The following is a 26,687-nucleotide window of genomic DNA, read 5'->3' as shown; positions in this document are numbered from 1 at the left end:
AGGTAAGCTTGCTGCAGCATTTAGGGGAGAAACACTGTAAACATCTAAGCCGATTGCCAGGGAGTTGGAGTAACTCTGTCTGCCACCCAGGAGTCGCCATGTAGACCTTCGACATTTTGATTTCCGTTATTTTCTGATGGGAGGCACCGCCTTTCATTCTCGACATTCATCACAAGCAGAGCCACCTGGAAGGAGCGTAAGCGCAGCTGCCACTCCTGCACAGTGAATGGAAAAGCCACGAGGACTCCAATCCTCACGCAGTTATTCCTTACCTATTTAAGTAATAACAAGCCACTGGAGTCTACTTTTCTATCCCAATAATGAAAGCAAAAACTTAGCTAAGCTAAAATTAAAAAGCCATATAGAAGAGGCATTTTCTTAGTTGAAGGTCTTTGGAAAATCTTTCACATTCTGTAGATACTGATTTACTTGAGATAGAGAAATGCTAACAACGGGGCTAAAAATCCAGGTGCTCACGCCAGAAGGCTATTGCAAGCCACAGGACCAGTACAACCTGGTTTTCAATAGCCCTTTCCCATGCGGGTTATCAGTCTCAGACACAACTCATTAGCCTCTCTCTCAAGCAGAGCTGAAGTCTTTCTTCTAAAAGCACGTACTGTTTTGTGGATTGCCAGGTCTGTTGGATATGGCCGAAACTGGCCAACAGGTCAGAACCTCACCGGGTAAGAAACAGGGTGAGACAGACAGGATGCTCACCTGAGACCTGTTCCCTTACGGAACAGGCTAAAAGGGACACGTGTAGGATGCTGGTGTGTAACAGCTTTCAAGTAAAATTTGCAAGAATCAATCATTCTGTCTCAGGAAAGAAGAGGCTCTTAAGAGACTGGTTCTCATTCAGGAGTAGGAGAGAAACAACAGTTTCCTTGCTCTGTAGGATGTGGGTATCGGGGACTGCTGTGATGGAAAGGCAGTTGGAAAGCCTGCAGGCAGAGTCACCATCAGAAGCATAAGGGTAATAACAGCAATAATCTGCCTAGGATGCAGTGAGATTTCTGTGAAGGTGGAAAAAATTCCCCTTTTTGTACCCTTGAAACACAACGGGCAAGGAACTGCTAAGGTTAGGAGACAACAAAAAAACCCAACACTTCAGACCTCAAAGGGAAAACCAATACTGATTCAGCAAAAAAGGGGAGCAGACACGCATTGAATCACACTCTGTCAACAGGGTAAACGTAACGGAAAGCTAGGAAATGTCCCCAAAACTACCTGACATTTAGTTGGCCTTGTCTCAAGCAGGGCAGCTAACCAAGGGAGTCTGTAGACTTTCTTATTCTGTTGCCCCAGATTTTGGTTTGCTAACTCAGAGGAGTGACTAAATCTTAATTTAGGTGTTGGGGAAAAAATTCAAGGCACTGATAAGAGCATTTCAAGAAGACAATCCCTAAAACCAGATCGATACACTTGCAGTTTTAAGATGAGATGCAGTGCTGCTGAGGTTGTCGAACATACTACGGGCCAACAACCAGCTCATATATTTCTAACATTCGTAACTCCACACTATCTGAACATATGTTCCACTGATTTCTTTTATTTTGAATACTTACTTAAAATTGCTGCCATATCTAATATTTGAAGCAAACCTACTGGACAAACTCCTACTGAGTTTTAGAAACTTTGGCATTTTCTTTTCTTCTTGGAATGGTGTGTTAAGCCTGTGCTGCCTTTAAGGATAGGAAAAAAGACCCCCAAACTAGGAGAGACACAGAAGGTAGTCTTACAAATATTATTTTTGCCATGGAAAATAATTTTTGAGTAAGATGATGATCTTCCACAACACTTTCTTAAAGATGGAGGTTTAGGCTTAAAATACCCTGAATAATCCAAAAAAACACCATCAAAGCAATTCTGACAATTCTTATTGACATTGCTTTATACGTTGAAGAAGTAGGTTCAAGAAATGTTCCCCCAAACCAAACCAAACCAAACCAAACCAAACCTTGAAACAAATGGAGTTGCCTCCAACTGCAATAAAGTCAGGGCATCACTTTATGCTTTTACATCTCTTGGAAACAGCACAGCCAACATGAAATATTTAGACTCTTACCTGATAATTTTCAGGCACTTTTTGTGACTTGACATGTTTTATTTGAACACAGCCAATGCCAACAGATAATATTGATTCCTCCATCAGTGGCAAGGTCCCAGATTCCTGTACAGATCTCACTTCAACCTGAATTCGTCGAGATTGCCCCTGCCCAAAAGAACAATTTGAAATGCTTGGGAAAAAAACAAAAATAAAATGCTGAAAGCTTAATGACAGAGAGACCTCTGCTGGCAGCCATTACAAGCAACATTATATTTTTATTTTGTGAGTACTGCAATCTCAACGACCCAATGTTCAAGAGAAACCTCTCCTGTTGCAAGGATTTATATATTTACAGAAAAAAAACAAAAGTTCAGCATTCAGCAACTCCCCGGTTTATTTTTCTGAAGGGTTTTCAAAGCATACACTTATAGGAGTTTATTTTTAATACTTCCGAATGCAGAAAATAGGATCTCTTCTCCAACCACAAGAGAAGAGAGAAAAGTCTAATTTGGTGAGCTGGTGGAATTTCAGTGAACTTTTCCCAACTCTGGTCTCCTTGACCGAATTCTTACCCACTGATTCCATCAGTGCAGCAAAGTAGCTGTTCTTTAATAAAACCCTTAGAAAAAAAATCAATGGAGTTGGAGAGTTCAGAGGTGCAGCCTGTATCTAACTTTTACTAATTCCTCACAATTCTCTGGGCAACAGCTTATCACTTAAAAACGTTAACTACTCAGTTAAGCATTAACAATTTAATGCATGTAGAATTCAAAGAACAAAGGAGTGGTTGGCTGGAAGGATCAAATAAAGGGGAACTCTGGACCTCTTTAAAAAATAATTCTGTTCAGTCAAGACTGATGTCCTTTCTATCAGGTGGTATCGCAGAACAGGGAACAGGACATAGCAAAAAGAGTACGTGTAAGCCTTTGATCACCTCTACATCTGCGCTGGCAGCTTCGCAAAACACAGAGGGACTCCACTTTCTTCCACTTTATGTCTGATTTACACAATTTTGTGTCTGAGTTTGACAGCTCCTTGGCCACCATCCCTTTACCAGATGAAATAACAGCTTCTTCGCTTTCCGCAGGCTGAAAACCTGCACACACCACCTTACCTGTCGGAGCTGGAAGATGCCTCCTGTGCACACATCCTTGGCAGGAGTCACCTCAACCGGGCAGTACTCCCCGTTCTCATTCAGCTCTAGAATTTGAACCCAGAGTTCGACTTTTCGGGTTACTTCACTCCACCTGCAAAACACACCAAATATTGTTTCTTTTTCTTTTTCCTCCCCAGGGAAAAGGAAAGAAAAAACCCAAAACACTAGCTCAGACTGCAGATTGAAGAAGCAAAGGAATGCTTCAGTAGATGCACCACATATACAGGGTTACTTATAGTTACTTGCTTATAACTTTTACTGACAACTATTGTAGTCAAACGTTACAAATAAGCCTTTTCTTGATTCCGACACAGAACCCAGTTCCACTATATTCCAACATTTGAGCTCTGGTCTCAACTACTGCCGCAGAAGCCTGGTGTTGTCAGATTCCTACAGAAGACAGCAGAATGAAATATGACATTGTCTCACAAGCTTTCAAGATTGAGGGCACTTTCCTGGACTTCACTATACTACTGCTTTCTCTTCTGTTCTTCCAAGAGCTTAAGTCAGGAACGGCCACTTCTGTAGTACCTCAAAATTACAAAGGAAGGAGGTACTACTCAGCTACCCACCATAAATCATTATTTTATAGCATCCTTTTCCATCTCCTCTTTGCCATATTTTCCTGACTTTTGTCTTAAATTTCCCTACATATAGCTTAACACTTCACATGCTCAACACAAGCTTAGGCTGGAAGTAAAAAAAAGAAATAAGTGCCAATAAATTAAAGTGCAGACCTGCCTTCTAATTGGAGAGGCAAAACAACTTAGTTAAGAAAATGCTACTAAGCTTACTTTGGGGACAACAAACAGCTGCCAGCAAAAAAGGACCCCCCTTCGGTCCAAACTATGGTATTGTTGCATATTTACTCTAATTGAAATAATTAGCAATACAGCTCTTCCAATGCAAGCATCACAGTGATGAAATTTCATGGTCAAGACTGAACTGGAGTCAGATCTTAAATAAATGTATCAGTGTACAGTCAGGACAACCACCTTCCTGTTTTAGACTGGATTGCTCTTTCTGGTGCAGACTAGCATAACAATATAAAAGAAAATAATCAGCTCGCTCTTTTGTAAAACACTACTTCTACACTGGAGTTTGCCTAAATAAAAGAGACTTCAAAATCTTTTGCGTTTTACCGCTTTTAATTTGACAGAGCTGGGCATTTCTCCTCTCTCAATCTGTAAAACCCATTGACACATAGCACGGTGTTTTTCCAACAGAGTCCAGTTATAACAGCCTAACAGATACAGTCTCAAACACATGTTCAGCTGTCTTCAGTTCAAAATTTCACTGCGTATCCCAAACCTGCTTCAAAATTGGGCACCTCAGACAGTGATTTTCCAAAATTCTAAACCAAGGATCTATTTTCCACATTTACCTGTCCCGAAGGCTGCGTGTTTTGGCCTGAATTATTCCCAAATCCCACAGGGCTGGATTTTTGCGGTCACCGCTCTGCTTGTGCCCATATACTTCAATTGCCAAAGCACCATCATAAAGATGTTCCATGAAGTCTTCGGAAATACTTACAGAAACTTCCTGTATGTAAACAACAAATTGGTTAATGACCGTGACCACACAATGACTTAGGCTTAGAGATTCACTGTCCTGACTTTAATATAGGCATGTAGAGTAAAGTCACCCTGGTCCCCAAGACACAATATGGAGGAAAGGAAGAACTGTCACCTCAGTTTGCAAAATCAGGAGGCAAGGCAAAGGTACATGATTTGCTGAAGATTAAAGTCTATAAAGAGCTGAAAAATGACCGCATGCTGTTCCAAGTCCTGATCCAATAGTTAAAAAAAATAAAAATTATGCTCTAATGCTCAGAATCACAAGATCCAAACTCATCAGAAGGTCTTGTATCTATTTTACAAATGGTAAGTGGGATAAATTGCTCAGTGTCATCACAAATGATAGAAAGAACAAGACAAGAACTCAGGTGATTTAGCTGGGATTCGTCTAAGCTGGCTTTAGATATCTCTATTAAAGGTCCTTCCACTCCGTTGCTTGGAAGTCAATAGGAAGAAATAGTCTGTTCTAAGATACACAACTTCAACATCTACATTAGGATGACAGGCACCATGTCCCAGGGCTGGGACATTTCTCTTGGCTACATCAGAGTGTAGAGTGATCAGCTCAGATACGGACATCAAATGTACTCAGATGAATATCACTCTTCCGTTCACATTTTACTGCAGGTAAACTCCAGCGTAAGTCTCTGCCAAACAGACTGCCTTCCTTTATTAATGCACCTCTTCACCTTCTGTGATTTTTGTACAAGTGAACAGTGTAGTACAAACAAACTTCTACAGGCTCTGAAGATTTTTCAAGCTCTTATTAAAAATGGAATTAGGGTATCAGCCTCACAACGTAAAATAACGAGAGCAAAGAAGCAACTGTTATGCAAGCATAAACCTGCTTTTTCTGCCTACAGTTCCATTAATGAAATAGAAAAAAACCCGTACATTGCAGTGATCGAAGACAACCATGCACTGTGGCTCCTTGCTGACGGAAGATAAGGAAGGATCCACCTCAGGCGCAACATTAACTGGCTCCAGCTGATCCCAGAACGTGTATTTGCAGAACACAAAGTTGGAGAGGTGCTGTGGCAAACCTGTAGCCTGAAGTATTTTAATCTAGAAAAGAGATAAGAAAGAAAGGAAAAGCACTGATTCATTAGGCATAGGATTTAAAATGTCTTCTCTTAGAATAATGTTATTTGGCTCCACTGAACAGGATAGCAAAAAAAGAAAGGAGCAAAACCAGAAACCTTACAAAATACAAATTTCTGCATTGATGGACATTGGAGACAGGATTTTGAGTGCATCGGCTGAACATTGCCACTAGATGCCACCAGGCACATACTTCTTGGGAGTGAAATTTTACAAACACACCAAAAACATTTTGTTGATTTTTAATGGTGAGATGCACCAAAAACTTTATAACTGAAGAGAAATACAATACAAATGTCATAATTCTAGAAATACTGGCTCCTTTATTCTGCAAAACCCTTGTCTGAAGACATCGCTTGTCCTTATTCTTTGATGCTAGAAACAATACAAAAATAACGCCAACAATGCAACAGCAGCCTGTCCCATTTTTCAAAATCAAGGCTAAAGAGAAACAAAATGTTTTGAATACACCTTCTGATCTAAACAAAGCCACCATATTAACCATATTATTTCACAAATTTCTATCCGCCATTTGTTAAATTAAGTTCTGATGATTTAGATCACTCCAGATCCTCAGAAGAACGTTTCCTGCAACGATGGCCCGCTCTGCCTGCCAGCACACGGAGCTCTGTGGGGCAGGATAAAGAGTGAGAAGGACTACAGCTGCCCCCAGTTGTTCGCACTGTCCAGAAGCCAGCAAAGTTGGGGTTCCACTCCCTCTGGTGCTTTTTGCTTCCCTCTTTTCTTATCTGCAGCTTGGCCTATCTGGCATTTCACTACAACACAGAACTGCTAGTAAATCCCTTCTCGCTAACTTTCTTTTTATTATTACCAATAATAAATATATATATTTCTCAAAACAATGAATATATAGAGAAATATTGAGAGAGAATGATTCACGGAACAATGCGAATTTATCAGATTCTATGACTCCATTTGGAATTAGATATTATAGCTCCAATCCTAGCACACAGATCTTCCATGTCTTCCAAGACTACAATAAACTGTCTAGGGTAAGACTGTCTGCATATACATATAAATATAGTCTAATGAATACCTTGAAGACTTAAAAAAATAAATCATGGAGACTGAAAGGGAAAAAACGCATCAAGTTGTCTTGTATTATTTCAGCCACTCGAGAAACAAAATATCATCAGAAAAGACCATGCAGCAGCACTTCAAGACAAAGGCTGGGCACCAGGACGTCACACAATGCCATGGAAAGAAATACAGTGAGAGTATTAAACTCTGTACATACAACTGAACAATTTACAGTTCAATTATTTGAATTATTTGTGCATTGTTCTTTTTTTAGATCCTGAAACATCAACACAGTTTCACATAGCTAATCGATGAGTTTAAAGACAGGACTCTGCCTGTGCAGCTGAGTACTGGAAGCAAACATGGCACACGAGGTTACAAAGAGACATTCAACGTCCAGAAGCCAATGCACCAGGGACTTCTTGATGTTAAGACTTGGTATGGAAAGGGAGAAGGTTGCTCAGAGGTCGGGATCTATCTGGAACTCACCCTGCAGACAAGTTTTCTCTCCTGAGTGTCATTTTCATTTGAATAGTCTGGACTATCCTCGCCTCCAACCAACCTGTCATCGATCTCTCCACTCACGCGAACAACTTCTACGTGGAGACGACCCGATACCTGGTAAGAAAGGAGTAAGAATTACTTGTGTGCTAGAAAACAGTGACAGGTTCATCCCTTTTCAAGTAACTACAACTACTGCTGCTTCCAATCTGTAAGCAGGAAACATTTCATTCCCTTCTATTGCTCTGCACTGTGCATTTGCTGCATCAAATGAATAATTCTTTGGAGCAAGAATCAAAGTGCCCTTGTTGTGAAAGCATAAAGAAATCGGCCACCACAGTGACTTTAGGAGAAGCATACTGCAAGCTCGCTGACCGTCACACCAGTCTCTGCAAAGCACACGTGTTGCAGAGCACAGAGGATGTTGCCTGGTATGCTCTAGCTGCCTTTGAAGTTGTTCGTACAGGCTAAGAGAGCTGGGGCTGTTCAGCCTGGAGAAGAGAAGGCTCCGGGGTGACCTTAGAGCAGCTGCCAGTGCCTGAAGGGGCTACAGGAAGGATGGAGAGGGTCTTTTCACAAGCGTGTGTAGTGATAGGACAAGGGGGAACGGCTCTAAACCAAAAGAGGGCAGATTTAGACGAGATATTCGGAAGAAATTCTTCCCCATGAGGATGGTGAGGCCCTGGCCCAGGTTGCCCAGAGAAGATGTGGCTGCCCCCTCCCTGGCAGGGTTCAAGGCCAGGTTGGATGGAGCTGTGAGCACCCTGGTCTAGTGGAAGATGTCCCTGCTGATGGCAGGGGGGTTGGAACCAGATGATCTTTAAGGTCCTTTCCAACCCCTACCATTCTATGATTCTATATTTAAGAGCCTATTCTTGATGGCAGTCAGTGAAAGCCAGCGGAGCTATAGCTCATACTCATTCTACTGTATTTATTTTGGGCTGCTTCGCTCAGAAAGGTGCTCACAAAGCTTTCTCCTTTCACAATCAGCATGCTGCGATTCAGAGCTGTCTAAACAACTCTAGCATGGTATTACGGGATTTGCACAATTCCAAATTGTTAGCAAAGAGCTTGTGCACACGAAACTGGAAAACATCTACTATACGCTGGTAATAGGATCCACAGGCTGTAATTACAAAGTTGAGTAAGGACAGATTATAGAAGAATGACAAACCTCTCCCTTCTGATTGATGATTGGAACCGCATATTGCAGCTTCACATCATGGAACAGGCACTCCAGAAAAACATTGGCTACTCCGATAAGGCTGTGGTTTTCCTGCTCATCGTAGAATGGATCAGCTCGCCTGAAGTAAGCTCTCATCATCTTTAATCAAATGCAGAATAACAGAAGAAAACCACATTTTTCATGAAACCATTTTGAAAGTGTAATGAAAGGAAAATGGACTCAAGCAGGAGGTCAGATTAGATGACAAGAAGAATGGAAGCTTGAATTTTACTTCGGACCAAGCATAAAGCCTGTCCTCAGCAAGTGCTCTTTAATGCTGTCTGATTGAGGGAAGTCAGCCTGAACCTCAACTCCTGTTGTGTTTACTTACCGCTTCTCACTGTATGCTCGGTTTGGTCACTCAACTACGCATGCAAACAAGCACCAAAGTGACAACATCAAGGTTCACAAAATGCTCGAGACCCGCTTCAGTACTAGGAAAAGCAAAGGCTCAGGAAAACTTTGCTCTTTGCGTATTCTTCCTCCCCCTAAGATTTTCTCACATCTACTTCAAGAAAAAAATTAAAAGGGATGTAATTCTGTCAGCATAATACTGGAGTCCTTTTTACTTACTGGGTTGTCTTCCTCACAGTCTTTCCACTCCTGGTAAAGATCCCTCATATCTACGAGTCGATTCTCCAGCTTTTCCAGGGACCAAATCTGTTTGCCTTTCCCTTTCCTTCTCACCTGAATAGCAGGCTCGCTGAGAATTGCACCTCTCTGAGAAACAGTTAAAGAGATATCAATAAGGAATTCATGTTACAACAACCAAAAAAAAGTACAAAAGCAAAATTAAGAACACCTTTGGGAAAAGTCAAGATTTTGTTCTTTTTGAATTCTAGCTTGAGCAATCAAATTCAAGCGTGACAGACTGAGTTTGGCTGTCGCAGTATATTCGTATTCAGTTTAACTGCAAAGTCTTTCTGTGGATTTTCACCTTACATAAGTGTTACAAATAGGAACATTTGAGCATTCCACAAATATCCTCAAGTTACAGCAGGCCTGGAGTTCCAGCTAAGGTCACTATTGTCTGCAACTTTCAACTCTTGCAGACACTTGACCCTCTTTACCACCCCGTTTCTATATGTGCCAGAAGACTGCAAGAGAAACAAGCAGACGAGAGAAAGTTCTAAAGCAGTTGATAAAAATTCTAAGCCTGGAACAAAATACATCTCCTGTACTAACGATGGCCTGAGTATCACCCAAATATTGAGCTGACCTAAAGAACAGAAATAATACCAGCTTAGGTAGCCAGCCTGAGACACGGCAGTCTGGGTTCAGTTCCCTCCTTCCAAAATTTCTAAGATGCCTGGAGCAAACCACTGAAATCCTCTCTGCTCCAGTTCCTCCCTGCACAATGGGGAGGACAGCATTTTCTCAGCTCACTAGGATGATGTAAAGCCAAATACCCACCGGGTGATGCTAAATACCTGAAATGGATGGTACCTAACCTGCACAGGTTTTATCCCTCTGCAACACAAGCAAGTGTGAACTTCAACACCAGTGCAAAGGTCTTGCACTATAACATATATCAGTAAGCTAGCACATTATAAAACTTTCACAGTAACGAAATAAGGTAAGGATGCAGCATGCACTAACAGGGCCATGTTTAATGCACATGAATGCCCTGGCAAAAGATCTAGGCCATTAAAGTCAGAATATGACAAACAGTGAATGCTGAGGGGCAAACTCACTGAACAATGATTTAGTTCCATTAGGGCAACCTTACCTTACTGTTAGCATTCAGGCTTGATGCTGGGATCTGGAGGGTAACTTTATACTCTGTTCTCTTGTCCAGTTCCTCGCCGATAAAATTGGCTTCTCTCACATACAAATTGGCTTTAACAATCTGCTCTCGTAGCTTTCTCAGGCTGTGGGTCAACATTTCTTCTCTATAAGAAGGGGATATGGAGGGGGAGACAGGAATAATCATGGCATATAAGTATTGAAACTGAGCGCAAAACAAACGATCACTTAACAGGAAGGAGTCTTAACATTCAGCTTTTCAACACAAAACCCAGGTGGATTAAATTGCATTTCTTCTGGTGGAGGACTGAAAATTATCTGTATGAATTTAGCAGTATGAAGATTAGCACACTGCTGGCTTTGGAGGCTTCTTCGTGCATCTGCTGAACAGTCGGCTCTTGTGTGGCTTATTCCAGAGCTTCCCCACCACAGATACGGATGCTCCACCTTACAGAGAAAGGTTTATTCAGACACCACGACCCACTTGCTCGCTGGCCTGCCTGGCAAGCGCGAGAGAGCGCCAACTGTGCAGCACAGGAATCTGGCACCACAAAATATTCCAGACACACTTCTTGGTAGACTGCCTCAAATATTTTCTATTTCAAAAGTTGCTTTTCCGGCCATATAAATTAGATTTGTATTTTTCTCATTACAGTGTCTTTACCATACTCATTGTTTTAAGGGTACGCTTCACCTTCCTCCTGCAGCTGCTATTTTTGACAGCAATACTGGAAAAGATCATTTAGAGGCTGAAGTAAACAACGCCAGTGCAATTGCTGAGTATCATCCTCTCACTCCGTTTTCTTTCTGCACTCTTCTGGTTGCCAGGACGTGCCCAGGTCAGACAGATGGATGCGAGTCAAAAGGAAGAACAACCTTCCAGCAGCTGAATCATGATCCACAGAAGAACTAACTCATATAGGAGTCCCAAAATTTCTCATCTTTAGTTAAATATTTTGCTGATCAGGACAGAATTTCTCCTCAACACCAAAACTGGCCATCATTATTTCTCATCTTTTCTAGCATTACAGGTCTGATTGTTCTTAGACTCATATTTTCCCCAAGTCCTCACCAGTCACCCGCAGAAGTCCTCTCAGAAATTTGGCAGAGGTTTGCAGTGCAATTAAACTCTTGCAAAATTCACTAGCACAGAAGAACTTTAACTGAATGCTCCCGACGGTTAGATTTGATTACCCACCTCTCCTCTGCCCACTGCCGTAAGCGCTGCTGAGCGCTGGGAGAATGAAAGGAGAACCTGTCCATGCTGCGGAAATGCTGCTTCTCTGGCGACAATCGCCTCCGCAACTGCTCCAGTTCATGTTCGTACATCAGTCGCTGCCGTTCAAGCGCAGATCTCTTCTCCTCTTCATGCTGCTGCTCCAGGCTTTGCAAGATTGACTGCATTGGATCTAAGCAGATGTTGAAAATAAAGAAGCTAGTACTTCTGGGGGTCACATACCTGGTAACCATAAAATTAAACAGAACCAGTCACGTGACAAATAGGGGGCAGAGATGGGGGACTTGGAAATATGAGATCTTTCCCACATTCTGCTACAGACATGCAGTATGACCTCTGGCAAGGCACAAAGTACTACAGTTTAGTATTTCCCTATTCTAGATCTGCAGCTATCCACGTTAAGGCCTGCAGTAACCACTGGAATCCATGGTGAGGAACATCCTAGACAGTAAACGTTGTTATCATACAAAAGGAGGAAGAGATTATATTTTTGTGGTAACGCATATTAAAAAAATGCTCCTGAACTGTGGAGCAAAATAAACATCTACAGAACAGACTGGACGGATGATTTCAGAGTACTGAGAAAAGGCAAAGGCCAAGCTGAAGAAAAACTTTCCTGTTTCCCAAAATAATGCCATTCCAGGACAGCTACATAAGACCACAAAAACTGAAGAATATGGTTTCAGAGACAGAAATCACTACAGTTAATGCCTGAGTGAGACGTAGCACAAGAAAAATAAACAACAAAGTGAAAACATTCTGATTTGAGGCTGCAGTTCCACCAATACTCCCGTTTTGGCTTTTCCCTCAAGAAGAACTGCCAAACAAAACAGTCTGCGATGGTTTTTTTCCCCCTCAAGTGCAAAAATGGCTACGATGAGTCATTCGCAAGAAAAATTCTCCAGTAGGGAGTTCTAAGGGAAAAGGTCTGTGGTTAAGAGTCCCTGAAGATGTAACCTCTGTACCTATTTCCAATCATTTCTTTTGCTTCTTACCATTACTACCAAGTGCCTTCATCGTGACTTCCATCTGGGCGTACTCATAGCTGAAGTTAATCTCGCTAGACACTTCGCTGGAATTGTCTCCATCTCCGTCCAGCTGCTCAACGCTATTACTGCACTTCATAGAGTTGTCTCGCTCTTCATCCTCATGATCTGCCTTCTTTTTCTTCTTGGGCAAATTCAGCCTTTAAATAGGAGGAAAATTTTGAAACAACTATTAATTGCTCGACTTTGAAACAAAGGGTTGCTTTCAAAGATTATTAAAATCAAGCAGATTATCCCAATCGGTAGAGCTTTCTCGTTGATCGCCTGTGAGTGTAGTTTTCCTCAGGGTAAACAGGGGAGTTCAAAGCAAATTAACTAATATATTCTACACTCTAATAATAGAGACTACATGATATTACTAATCAATACAGCTTAAATAACCATGAATTTTTTCAGTCGTCCCATATCCAAATAATTTAGAGGCAAAAATGAAATTCTATCCCACTTTTCATGCAGATTCTTCTTTCAAGCGTAAAAGAGAACAATTAAGTTGTAGATTATAATTTAAATCCACCGATCGTTACGTATTTCAGACCAGACACAGGGTTTCAAGAACACAGAAAATTTCTGCCAGTGATCCTGTCTGACACAGGAAGGTCTCAGGTATGGCTGGAGATGGATTTCCACAGAACAGAGAACACAGTGATCTTGGAAGACCCAGATCACTGTATAACATAGGTCAAATATCGAACACCTTATCTGCAAAATCCAAAAGGCAACACATCCAAGTCAAAGCTCGGGTGTAATGTTTTCACCATGGAAGAGAAAGCACTTAGTATTAATGTGGTACTGAACCACATTAAAGTTAACACCTCAAAAAATTACATCTCTTCAGTGAGATAACAGTACTGACACTACAGCACGGTCCTCAGCAGCAAGGTTACAATCTCTTGAAAATACAAGAAGTGAACCTGTTGCCCTGAAATTCAAATTACGCACAGTTGCTACAACATCTGGCATTCAAGAACATCCAGTCAGCACTGTCTTTATAATGCAAATGAAAACGAAATCACCTCCTCCTGTAGCCTGAATGCTCTGCTGTCATCTTTCCTTATACCTTAAGAGAAAACAAAGTTGGTGCAACCTTACAATTTCTTTAATATCCTTCATACCTGAAGAAGTGGTTGTTTCCCCACAGTATTCTGTCTCCATGATGTAGCTGGATAGGACACATGACAGCAGAACCATTTACGAATGTCCTGCGAAAAGGCAAAAATCTAAAGCAAATGCATTTATATAAGGCTTCATTGTTTTTTTCCAGTACTACTTTCTTCATTGTAACTAGTTAAGCTGGGAGAACAGGTTTATGTATTGCAAACAGGCAAAATATCCCCAGAAATTTCACTGATCTACCTTGTGCTGTTTCATAAATTCTTTAAACTTGGCTTCTTTTGATTGCTCAAGCTTATGAAGTTCAGTACTTTTGGTTAGATCTTATGACAGCTATGTCTGGGAAGTATAACTAGAGCTTAAAAATGAGTGGCCTGAAAAAAAGATGGTGTCACTGGAAGTAAACACTTTTCACACTACTCTGAAATACAGACATAGAATAGAAACATTTGAATTAGACATCAGAGACCTTTGCTGTATAAATAGCTTAAAGACAATAAGCTAATTAAAATAATCAGAAACTCCTTTTATTTCAGAGTCAGATGAAGTCTGAAAATATGATCATAGGACAAGTCAAATTTGAAGGGAATCTTAAGATGTCAAGATCTCCTGCTCAAAGCAGGATCAACTGCGAATCAGGGTAAACGTGAAATTGTTGAATTTTCTGTATCTAACAATAAATTATTGGAGATGCTGACGGTGCATGTCATTTTGTGATCAGCTTGAACATACCATCTGCTTTTCAAGTACTGCTACTTAATCAAATAAAGCAACAAAGGCTTCAGCAGCTCTTTGCATATCAACAGCTTTCCTAGAAAATTAATTCAGATTTTGATAGTCACATCTACACAGCTGCAGATCACTCACTGAGTATGTACTTGCTGAAAGCATATGCAGTTTACCCACCCTCTCTTTCAAAACTTAGATTACAAATACCACCACTGAGAGAAATCGCTTCAGAACAAAAGACATGAGTTGACAGAGGGGTAGGTGACAAAATGTAAAAGCAGGATACAAGCAGCAGAATGTTCTTACTCCAGACTACATGGAAAAGTTCATTTTTTAATTATCTTTTTGCACCACTAATCATAAAATACTAGAAAAAAAATACAATTATTATACAACTAGAGCTGTATTTTATTCCTTTACCTAGTATTTTTTTGAGGTGTTAACATAACCTGTCCTTCTGGGGTGATGTCTATAATGCAGTGTTCAGGCAGAATTCCCATTCCACACAGCTGGATATCTTGAGAGTTGTCTGAGCCTATTAACGTGTGCTCCTGCGAAAAATTAATTCAGATGTTAGCAATGGATCACACAAGTTCCCTAGTTCTAACTCCTCCGTTCTCCTTCTGAATATATCTTGCCATCTAGTCCCAAAATTTGAAAGCTGTTCAATATTTCCCTCAATACATAGAGGGGAAAAAGGAGAATCAAACATTGCAAGCAAAAAGTTTACAGGCAACAGTTAAATCTGAAGATGAAGAGGTTTCTGTAATTTAATTGCAGAATTCAGTGCCTCAGGATGTTGTAGAAAAAAGTATAAAGGAGTTCAAAGAGGAACTGAGACAGATTCATAGTGGTGAGACCCATGGCTACCACGCAGGCTCCATCTAAATCCTATCACGGCTTAGGAAATTCCTGGAGTACTCGGGGCAGGAGGAATTTGGCAGTGGAAGGGTCAGTCCACACGTGCCCCAGTTCATCCTTTTCTTTTTAGGCAGTTCAAAGCAATTTTTGAGGAACAGATACAATGGTTTAGCTAAGTCAGATGGAAGTTGAGAGGGGACCTTATAAATGCTTATCTTAAGGGTGGTGTCAGGAGGACGGGGCCAGACTCTTTCCAGTGGTGCCCAGCGACAGGACAAGGGGCAACGGGCACAAACTGAAGCCTGGGAAGTTCCAGCTGAACCCGAGGAAGAACTTCTTCCCTCTGAGGGTGACGGAGCCCTGGCCCAGGCTGCCCAGAGGGGCTGTGGAGTCTCCTTCTCTGGAGATATTCCAGCCCCGCCTGGGCGCGGTGCTGTGCAGCCTGCTCTGGGTGACCCTGCTTGGGCAGGGGGTTGGGCTGGGTGACCCACAGAGATCCCTTCCAACCCTGAACATTCTGCGATTCTGTGTGATTCTGTGATTCAGTACTTATGAAAACCTTGTAAGAACCAGTACTTCGGTGCTGATTAGAACCACTACATCTGCAGCTCAGCATTGAAGAGAATGTGGGCAAGGTATTTACTCTGAGAAGCAAGCGAGCTTAACCTCAGAATTTTGGGCAAAACAGGTGTAAGTCATTTTATTGAAAGAATTTCAAAAGCACAGGGATTTTTACACCAAAATTCTCAATGAACAAAACAAATAATAAAGAAAAAAATAAAGACTAACTGAAACACACAAACCCCACCCTGTGCAAAGGGGTTTTCTCTAGCAAGGAAAGCAGCACAGTACCACCTGAGGGTTTTCTGTGGGTACCGACGGGCCAAGGCCTGTTTTCTGAGCAGGCTTTGGCTCCAGCGCGCTCTCGGCGTGCTCACAGCGAACAGCACAGAGGTCGGCTCTGCTTCAATCGCTGTTGGTGCCGAGGCTGATTTAGCAGCCTGAGTCACGCTCCGGACATCGACGTGCAAGGCTCCTGGAAAGGATTCAATTCTTCTCCCAAAACGTCAGCTCAGCTCTTTTGTCCTTTTTAATCTTTTTTAGCAGTTCTGTCCCTTGCTTTCGTTGAGATATCACAGAGCAATGGCGACTGATCATGTATTTCCTAAGACGGACTAAACCAAACCCATCTTTCAGCCCAGCTGCTAATTCTGTGGCTGTTTTGAGAGTTACACCAGGCCACTTCAAAGTGAAGAGAACGATTTAACGTGAAGCTCAAACTGCCAACGTTCTCACATCGCTAAAATTTCAGAACTTGTATTCCAAACTGTGAGTTTAAAGTGCTTGTATCTCATTTCTCCTCCTGACTCCAGATCACGTCTACAGTTTGCTAAACTAGAATTGGCTCAAATGTTTCAGTGCAGAGTCCAAAAGTCATCTTACGCGTTTTATGTTGAACGTCAGTAAAGGGGACTGCACATCTGCTAAGGCAGAACAGAACTTGATTTTCCCTCCTGGCAAGTTGCATGAAGAGGAATAATAATGCATTTTATAAACCAAAGTCAGTACTACATATGCAGAAGCAAGCTGATTACCGATATGCCCAGATAAAAAATTTTTCCGGGTAAAACCTTGTGAAGGCTGGCATAAAAAACCAGAGAACAGTTTACAAAAGAAAGCAACTCTAAATTTCTTTCAAAAACCAAAACAAAAACATAAAATCCCCCAACCTTCCTCTGATACAAAGAATTAAATTTGAAATAAAAGTGTTGTACTCATTTTTAACAAGGCAGTGAGTATGAAAGAATGCTTTAGACACGCAGTTATATAACATTCTCTAAGTACACCGCTGCCAATGGCATTAGAAGCCCATCTCTATTAAAAATAAATATATTTTTTTATATATATATATTTCAATATTTACTTTTACCTTTAAATAGTATACCAGAAGTTCATTGAGAGCTGGATCTGCATTCAAATTAACCAGGAAGCACTTATTATCCCCAACTTTTATCCCAGAAGACTGAAGAGATATGCCAAGACTTTCCAGCTGTTTCTGACGCTCCTGCAAGAGAGTAGCCATCAAAAAATTCAGCTGAATGACGCACAGCCCTTCGGAAACGCACTCCTCTCTGCCAAAGCCACGAGACAAAACGATGGGCGGCTACTTCTGAAAAAGGTAACTCTTTCTTCTGCAGTGGATTAGACACAAAAGCTTTCGTTGGATCAAGCTTTGGTCAGGGGATCTGTCATTGCTCTCGCCCTTCCACCTCCGGGCTCGGAGGGCTACGTGCTACGGTCTCGCCGCGTTGCATCTTCCCAGCGGAAAGCGCAAACGGCTGAGCGCAGCACACTGCCCTACTGTAGGAGCTTCTCCATGACCTCACCGCAACGGCTAAACGCTGCCACAAAGACCTCTCCAGAGCCCTTTCTTTCCTGTTTCGAGCTAAAAGGCAACAAGTTCAGTTAAACCCCTGCCAAGTCAAGCTCCATGTCTATCTTTTATTCCAGAGCAATCAAAATGACAAAAAACTGGCAACCTGCTATTTAAATAATGCAAATAACACTTCCTGCTGAACAAGAATAGTAGCATTTTGGACGGCGTTTTGTTCTTGTCAATAGACTTCATAGAATTCAACAACAAAGCATTACTGTGCCAAAGTGTACATCTTTCAAAGGGAAGTGTTTGGGCGAAGACCAGAGCAGCGAAAGAGGAACACTAAACATTTCTGACTTCGGAACAGAAAGGGATTCTTCTAGGAAAAACACTGGCATCGAAGTGTTGAGGAGTGTCCCCAGGATCATACAGGAACTGAAATGAGACTCGCTCTCCACAACAGCAAAGAAAATTTAAAAAATAAACATGGGAGGCCTCTCACAGAATTAGTAGGGGGAAGCAGGAACATGGGAGGGTAAAACAAGTTCAAAAAAAAATACAAGAAACTTGCAGCACTTCCCCTGTGATGCTAAGACTTAAAAAAAAAAAGGGGGGGAAAGATTATGTAGGAATAACACTGGAGCATTTATTAAGGTTCTGACCTTTACCTGCTAGTTTGCTTTGTATTTAAAAACTTAGTACGTCATACTGTGCAGTGCAATTCGCTGTTCAGCACTGGAGTTGTACTGGGTCTAATGAAGGTTAAAATTGCAAAGAATAGCAAACAAAACTCGCTCTTGCTTTTCTCTACGCTGTCTCCCCACACACTTTAAACCCAACACAATGTCCTTGTAAGGCAAAGTCGTCTGTGTGTGTGAGAGAGAGAGAGAGAGAGAAAAACAAAGGACAGTGGAAAAACTGCAGTGTGATGTCAAAGATCTCTCTTCTGATCATCGGTGCCAGGCTCTGAAGTTCACATAATTCCTTATTATCTACAGAGATAACGAACGTGTTGCCCAAAGGAGGACTTGGCCCACAGTCTAAATCTCATAGGATTAACCTAAAGACAATGAGCCAGCTTCTGTTAACTTTTGCTCCAGACCTAATGTTAATTAACTTAAACATTCAAAATACATTAAAAGTATGTCAAATACTCACTGAAAATGTGAAAAATTACCTATTCACATAGTTAGTCTTCAGGCTTTGAACCCTTACTGTCGCTCCATCTCTACAAACTGCCTCTTCGATGGCCCTCATTATTGATGAGGAATCCTCATTTCCTCAAAGATTTACAACTCTCTCCATCCTCCCCACCTACCCTGCTACAATTTGACAGACAGACGTTGGTGGATGCTGGCCAGACATAAAATCACTTGACCAGGCCAGATATAAATGCCTTTAACCTCGGGCCTCCGTAAGCCTGCTGGAGATGGCAGAAGGTTCTTTCCACTGGCTTCCAAGCAGTCCTGAAACAGCCTTACAATGCACAAACACTAGTCCTTATCCCTGCTCAGAAAAAATACATTCATTTCTCCTACAGCTGCAAGGCTCATGAAACTCCCAGCCCCAAAACATCGTCACAGGCTGAGACTTTGGCGACAAAGAGGAAGAGAGCTAAAGCAAGCAGCTATATGCATCATCAGGGCAGACTTAGCCCATTACTCTGGTTTTCCAACCTCCTCACGCACTCAGGGTTTCCATGCCTAGAAACTATTGTGTAGGATGAGAGTAGAAATTTTTGATGATGATGATGATGATTACTCACCCTTGTACACAGGGAGGAAAATACACTGTACAAATCTGTGCTGAAAGCCAGGAAGCCCTCGTAGCGACAAGCAGCATTTCTGACAACGGATCTTTAAAACTGAAGTCGTCTATTCTGATCGTGTCATCTACAAGAGGGCTTTGTATCGGAGGCTCCATTTTCTCCTTGTGTATTCCACGCTATTCACCACCTTCCAATAGCCCTCCCCCTCAAAAGCTCCCTACTGAAAATATCTGCATCAGGATTTGTGCAGTAAGACTTGGAAGTGTCATGCAATAATCGTGGTGACCTGCACAATTTTTCAGCGTAACTATCCTATTCAATTACGGTCTGAGGCCCTAAATATCATAACAATAATAAGAGGTATTAAAACACACGGGGTTTCTGAATAGTTCTGTTTTTCAACATTCTGCATGCCCCCTTTGCCTTGTGTATTGAGGCACTCTGTATAGAACCTTGCATTTAACGCTCTCAGTGCTCCATCTTTCCTCACAAACAAAAATTTTCCTGTCTGAAGAATATAAAATCCCTGTAATCCTCTCATCCATAGATTATTATTTTTTTAAATAACTTCTCCATTTGCATACAGTGACAATTATTGTCACTGGAATAGTAATCTGGGAGGCACCCAGCTATCACAGGAATTAAGTGCAGCGTTTTAAAAGGGCAGCGAGCTTGACCTACTTACCCATACATGTGGGGAGAGATTCAGACAATCTCCACGAATTGACAGACGAAGGAAACAAACCTATTTTTCACAAAAAAGGGGGGGGGGGGGGAGCGGATTGGAAGAAAGCAGCAAACCTGTGCTATCTCCTCCGTTTTTCTTAATTTTTCTTCCCAGGTCACAGTCATCTCCTGAATCAACTTCTCTGATTCCTCCAACCGTTCTTTTAATTCTGGTGACTTCATAGCCTGCAGAAACAAAAGCAAATAAAACAAGAAAGCTTGTGGTGCTTTGTTTTTTTTCACATCGCTGTCGCACAGATGGGGAAAAGGGAAACATAACTTTACTCCTTTTCCAAGGCACATTTATCAGTAAGTAAAAGGTTTTTTAAAATACGTAGCGCATATAAATGCAGAATCCATCAAAAAGTTCGTTTAATTAGTTTCAAGGACAGATGCTAAAGTGGAGTTTCCAAACTTTAATGCAAACCAATTACATGCTACTGGCAGATTTGCACAAAGATATTCGAACGCAAACTCATCCTGTTCCTATACCAATATGAGTATCCCAAACGACTCACATTGAAACCAATCTTCTTTCTCAAGACACTGCGGATCTGGCCAGCCACCATCACCTCGGCTGTCGTTCCCTCAAAATGGCCCTTAACATCTCGGTCACTTCAACTGCCACGCCACCAAAATATTTGTATTGTTCATTTTGATATGGCCTGCTGGGTGTGATTTTTTCTTGCTGTAGCAAATATCCAAGCATCCGAGGTGCTCTGGTTATCCACCTCTACCTAAGCATTTTACAGGGTGGAGAGCAGAAGAAGCCTTACAATGTGCTTCTGGACACTGGAATTCAATTTCCTCTCTAATCCATCACAGCTCTAATCTTGTTTTGTGAAACAGTCAAAGGCCCACGTTCCAGCCAAGGACTAACTCGGGAATAAGAAGCTACCCCCACCGTCACCCATCAGAGACTCCGAAAACCGAAAGGACATCAACTTCTTTATGCTACATACATTTACTTCCTCCAGTCTCGGTACCGGCACATTCCTCCTGTACTACCTGGAACAGGCGCCTGTGGACTTCCTCACGTCGTTATTTCATTACTGCTAACAAGATGAAAATGGCTTTGGCCGGTAGCTATTTATGCAATGCCAATTAAACAATGCAAGCATCGTTCTCCATCAGATATTTCCTTACCACAAAACCCAAAAGTCCTCACAGGAATCCAGATCAAGGAGTGGCCTCACTACATTACAGTTCGTTCAAGGAAAGGAGCAAGTGCCAGGAGTGGAAAATCCTGTTTTAAGACAGGAGTTTTCTCTGCCTGAAGACACAACAGCCTAGGAACTGTCAGCTGACGTGACTCGTGTAGTCTTATTCCGGTTGAATATCTCAAATATCTAAATACAGGGTAAAAGGGAACATGAATTCCACCCAAGAAGGAAAGGGAAGCCAAGGCAATCTCCAGAACAAAAATTTATCACGACCAATAAAACATGCTCAGTGCAAAGGTGCTGGACACTACAGAGCAGGACAGGACGACAAATTCCAGTTACCCACAAGGTCTAAGTCTTGTTTGTCCATTTATTTGGACCTGGGGCAAAATTACTCTACATTTGCTTCAACTCTAAAATGCGCTTGGTAATTCTCCTGCCTCCCTACACTGCTTATACAGCAGCTTCTCCCCTGAAGGCAGTTACTCTGAATTCCCAGCTTAGGAAGGACAAGCTGGTGGTCTCGGCACAGCCAAACAAAACACGTCATATTAATTTTGACAAGGAAAGAGCAAAAATGTGTGGACTGAAAAAGAAAAGGAGAAAAGAGGATAACGCCTTACTCTTGGGGAGGGGTGGGTGTGTGTAAATGGTCAAGCTCTGTTCTGCCTCGACTGCTTCGGAGAGAGAAGGATACTGACACCAGCAGGAAAAATAAACCACAAAACCACAACTTGGTAACCGCTATATTTGGCAATAAGCTTTGAGTATGTAACCTGACTGTCATCATGGATCAATGTTTTTTTTTCACTTAAAAAAAAATTATTTACATACATTTCTGTAATAACAATTAGATGGGCTACAAACATAATGAACTGAAAGGAGTACAAGACAATGAATGCAGTTTTTGACCTCTACTGTGTAGCCTCTTAATAGCAAACGACATCGTTTTTTCCATGCTCTGTGTCAATGCCACTGAGATGACAAGTAGGGTGGGACTGTAACACTTGGGAAAGGAAATATTTATTACTTCATATCTAGGAAACACTACTTCATTACTTTGGAAAGCTGCCATTATTTTGGCATGAATGCTCACAAATGAAACAAATTGGGAGTACCTGCATCTCTCAGAGTACTGTTAAGCCAGTGGTTTGTATTTTAGAGGAATTTTTAGGTATTTAACTTGAGACACCTTAAAGAAACTGATACACAGTTATTGGATGCTTAGCATATTAGGCAGCTCAAACGAGAACAGTCCAAAACTCACTCATCATTTCTAGTATCGCAGCCAGCATTCCCTGCATACCTCATGAGGCAACTACTGTAAACCTCAGTTTTCTGAATTGCAAAACAGATGGATTGTACCACCACTGCTTTGCCACATTTGAGAACGGAACTCAGAATCACACTGGTTCTTGGCCTCCATCTAATGTTTAGACCATGCTCCTTTCACAGTTCCATTGAGGTAGCTATGCAGATATTCATAATGTGGTCTAGCACCGGTGAGAGATTTGTTATAGAATAGCTAAAGCTTCTAAGCAAGCAAGCATTATTTAACTGAATTCACATCTTCCAGGATGTAGCCACACTGAATTCTTAAAACACGCAGGCAAAGCTCTGCCTATAAACTGCACAATCTTAAGACTCCACGCCTATCCCTGCCTCCGTGTCCTCTCGCTTTCGATCTGTTGCTCGCAACAAAAACAAGACTGCGCAACAAGGTGCTCAAATAGAACCCGGTGTCTCACGTTATTACCCGTGTTTCAAGGCGGACATACAGAAAAATGGAAAGAAGTGATATAAAGGGCGATTTCTCATAGCTACCACGCCATAATTCTTTGTGGCGTTCATTTTTGAGAGCCGGGTAAGAAAGTCCTGACCATGGGTTAACAGGACTTACTGGCCAGTCAAGACTAAAATTTGTACCTCTGCTTTTGTGAGCTGTTCTCGCAGCTTCTCCACTTCCTCGCGGAGCTCCCGAATAATGCGAGCGTTGGGGTCTTCGTTCACCACGGCATGATTAACGATGTTCTTGGCCCGGTCTGCGTACCTCAGTGTTGAAAGGGTCTCATCATAGTTGTCTGCTGCTGGGCTTACTGTCGCTACCATGGCAGTCTTGCTGTTGCCACCAAGGCTATCCTGGAAAGCGGCAGAGGTTACAAAATTAAAACAGAAGGTTTCTTTCATTTTACCCAGTCAATGAACTTAGGCAGAGAGTAATAACCTAGGGTTGGGCATAGATGGGGCAACTAATAACAGTAACATTTTGTCCGAGCTCCTCAGCTCAAAATTAAGATCTTAAGCTGTGTAAATCAAGGAAAGTTGTTATTTTCAACCTCCCTTTCTTCTTTTTTTTTTTTTTCTTTAAGCACTTATAGGAAGTGTCATTCTTGGTTTTCAGAATCTGTTTGAGTTTAAACAGGAATGAAAACAGTCCATTTTTTGCGCTTTACGGTGCCTAGTAAGGGCTTCAAAGGTTTACTTCTATGTTTGCTGCTTAAGTTTACAAACCAGAAATACAAGCACTTCAGCATCTGACGTCTCAGATACTATTGAAGGAGCTCAGGAAAGGTCATGATGAATTCAGATTTTAAAGACTGGAAGTGAGATGTCTCCAATAAGAACTTAATTTAAATTACTTAAAGATCTTCTCATAAACAATATGGTTGATTTTATTCTTACAAACCTTTCAGAATGGGGCCCTTCCCTTCCCCCCACTTGCACAGCTCACAAATCTAAACCGAGCTATGTAAGAAATTACCCTTTCAGAGCCTGGCTGACAGGGAGGAAGGGCGTCAAACCACTTTCCTGCGAGGCAGCATGTTGCAGGAGTGGGGGAAGGAAAGAAGGAAGCGTTCAGTCTTTTTACTGATCACAAAATTGTGGTTTACAATTTTGGCCAGTCTAAAAGATAAAATACTCGGGTTGAAATTTCGCAGCAAATCTTTTTGTTTGGTTGGGTGTTTTGTTTTGGTTTTTTTTTTTTTTTACCCAATATTCCTTTCCGAGACGAACCATGCTATTAACTTTCATCTTCAATAACCCATGAAATCTAGGTCAGGCATTGCCATTAGAACAATCCGACTACATTCGCTGCTTGTCTAACCATTTCAGTTACAAAGCACGCACATAGATTTCTCTAGCAATCATTAAAACGCCCCTTGAAGTATTTCCTGAAGACTCCCTTTTTCGCTGCACGAGGCCTAGAACAGTTTGACAGCAGTCTGGCAGCTTCAGCGGTCAGACACGCATTGACCACGCGGACTGACGCTGCTTCGCTGCTGCACTGGTAGCACTTCAGGTAGAGAATATAATTCCATTTGTATAGTGCCCAGCACAGTGAGGCACACTGGCACGGTCAGCACTTGCAGGTAAGAGTATTTACAGAGATGCCAATTGAAAAGAACCGCCTTCTGACTGATACCGGCGTGCGTTTTTTCTCATCTGAGGAGCAGCCAATGTTTCCTCCAATAAATACATGGCTTGGGAGGATCCACTCTGTAACACAGAAATGTTCTTCCAAAGCATCTCCTGCAAACTTTAAAAAGACTAACAATAGCACATGACTCATTCCATGGGATTTCGGGCTCTACAGAAGCCAGGACTTTTCTTTGATCCGTCAACGGTTTTCAAAAATTAAGAACGACATGCTGCAACTACAATCCCTGTTCTGCACAAAAAGATGAAGTTTCTCCGGGAGCTGGCCAGGTACTCCGCTTCCAAATCAAACCTCAACAGTTTGCACTTTGGGAGCCTCCTTCGCTGCACTAATTAGCTCCAAAATAGGATTAATTTGTTATTTGAATTGCAACTCTGCTGTACAGGCAGCTGAGAATGCTGCTACAGTGATACACCATAATTCACAACACACCCATTATAAGTTGGGTAAAGTTCTTGCTTGCATTGTAGCTATTCAAGCCCAACGCCAGACCGCTCGATAAAGTTTTATGTATAAAACTGTTGGGCTGATTTCCCTGGTTTCTTTAATGTTAACCAAGAAAGGCAGACAAATAGTAAGCCAGTCTCTCATTAGTGAAGCCAGCATCTGCAAATTACCCTGGAAAGGCTGCGCTTGCATGCTACAGACACACACAGAGTGGAAATAAATAACGTTATTTCTACGACTAAACTAGCACAGTCTTCTCTAGCACCATGATTACCGTGAAAAAAACTTAAAAACATACAGATCTGTAATTATATTTTTAAACCAGCCATCAGTAAAACACACAAGGCTTCGGATTAAAATGGGAAAATCAGATATTTGCATCAATAGTATTAGATGAAACCAAGAGGCTAAAGAGTTGACAAGCTGTTTTGCTTCCCACCCATAACCTGACATCATTCTTCAGGCTTCCTCTTGCAATAATATTTTTCACCTGGTATTTTCACCTAAAGATCCTCAACAAAAATAAACACAGAGTATTAGATATTGAGGTCTCCTGCACACTCCTCTCAGATTTGCAGAGAGACTCTATCTGACAGATATTCCTAATGACAGGACACATTTAATCCATTTCGGCATCATAATTAGAAGTTGAAAGCTAGAGAGAAAGATATCCCACCATCTCATGGCTTCTACAAACAGCCCTCTTTAAATGAATCAATCCCTCCTTTGATCTTGAATTTAAAAAAATGTTTAAATTTTTCCTTTTCAAAATAAAGCCTCCCTTCAATGGGCTTGTTTGTAAAAACTCCAAAAGCCCCAAACCTTTTCTTTGCACTTAACATAGCTGGATATTAAAGACACAAAGAAGGTTTGCTTGAAAGAAGGCAGAACAAAAGCGTGCTTCTAGTTCTGAGCGAAAGCATGCGCTGCGCATGGCCATCGTCATCGGAGCCACAATGCAGCAGACAGGTGCCAAACAGGAATTTCAGTCTGCTTGCTGAGGTTGTTTAGAAATGGAACAGCACAACTAATTCCAACAACAACGCCAGCAATCCGTCAGGAAAGTTTCCACTCTGCTTGCTCGGACTATTCCAGCCACATCAGGAACCCAAGCACACACGGCACGGGAGCAAACCGGAGCAAGCTGCTTGCTGGTTTTCTTCCCATCTTTGCAGAGAGGCAGAAAGCGCTGGTTTAATTAGAGTAAAAACTCAGTGGAAATGTATAGAGGCAAAAATATATTTAAACACCAAGAAAGTCTTAGGGCAAGGAACACTGTGAAATGAGGATTTATTTCACTGTACGAAAGCACAGATGCTATTTCTGTTATGCCATTTGGATTTTTATGTAGCCCTAACGACTGTACTATCTGATGTCCAGTGTCTGTGAT

General features: G+C 41.7%; 1 protein-coding gene across 2 annotated transcripts in view; it reads right to left on the bottom strand.

Moving 5' to 3' along the window:
• Positions 1-26,687, bottom strand: part of KIF13B (kinesin family member 13B) — a 144,962-nt gene that overhangs the window by 45,255 nt on the left and 73,020 nt on the right. For both annotated transcript variants that reach the window (XM_075415039.1, XM_075415038.1), the window contains exons 11-25: positions 23,338-23,550; positions 20,324-20,434; positions 17,308-17,442; positions 14,937-15,067; positions 13,790-13,876; positions 12,627-12,817; positions 11,593-11,803; positions 10,378-10,540; positions 9,222-9,368; positions 8,598-8,747; positions 7,412-7,540; positions 5,675-5,845; positions 4,588-4,745; positions 3,162-3,294; positions 2,066-2,212 (exon numbers count right to left, since the gene is read on the bottom strand). In XM_075415039.1, the coding sequence (XP_075271154.1) occupies positions 2,066-2,212; positions 3,162-3,294; positions 4,588-4,745; positions 5,675-5,845; positions 7,412-7,540; positions 8,598-8,747; positions 9,222-9,368; positions 10,378-10,540; positions 11,593-11,803; positions 12,627-12,817; positions 13,790-13,876; positions 14,937-15,067; positions 17,308-17,442; positions 20,324-20,434; positions 23,338-23,550 (2,277 nt within the window). The remainder of the gene's footprint in view (positions 1-2,065; positions 2,213-3,161; positions 3,295-4,587; positions 4,746-5,674; positions 5,846-7,411; positions 7,541-8,597; positions 8,748-9,221; positions 9,369-10,377; positions 10,541-11,592; positions 11,804-12,626; positions 12,818-13,789; positions 13,877-14,936; positions 15,068-17,307; positions 17,443-20,323; positions 20,435-23,337; positions 23,551-26,687) is intronic.

Source organism: Opisthocomus hoazin, chromosome 2 (genome assembly GCF_030867145.1).
Source record: "Opisthocomus hoazin isolate bOpiHoa1 chromosome 2, bOpiHoa1.hap1, whole genome shotgun sequence".
In the NCBI taxonomy this organism is placed as follows: domain Eukaryota; kingdom Metazoa; phylum Chordata; class Aves; order Opisthocomiformes; family Opisthocomidae; genus Opisthocomus; species Opisthocomus hoazin.
This window is presented reverse-complemented; position numbering and strand designations above follow the sequence as displayed.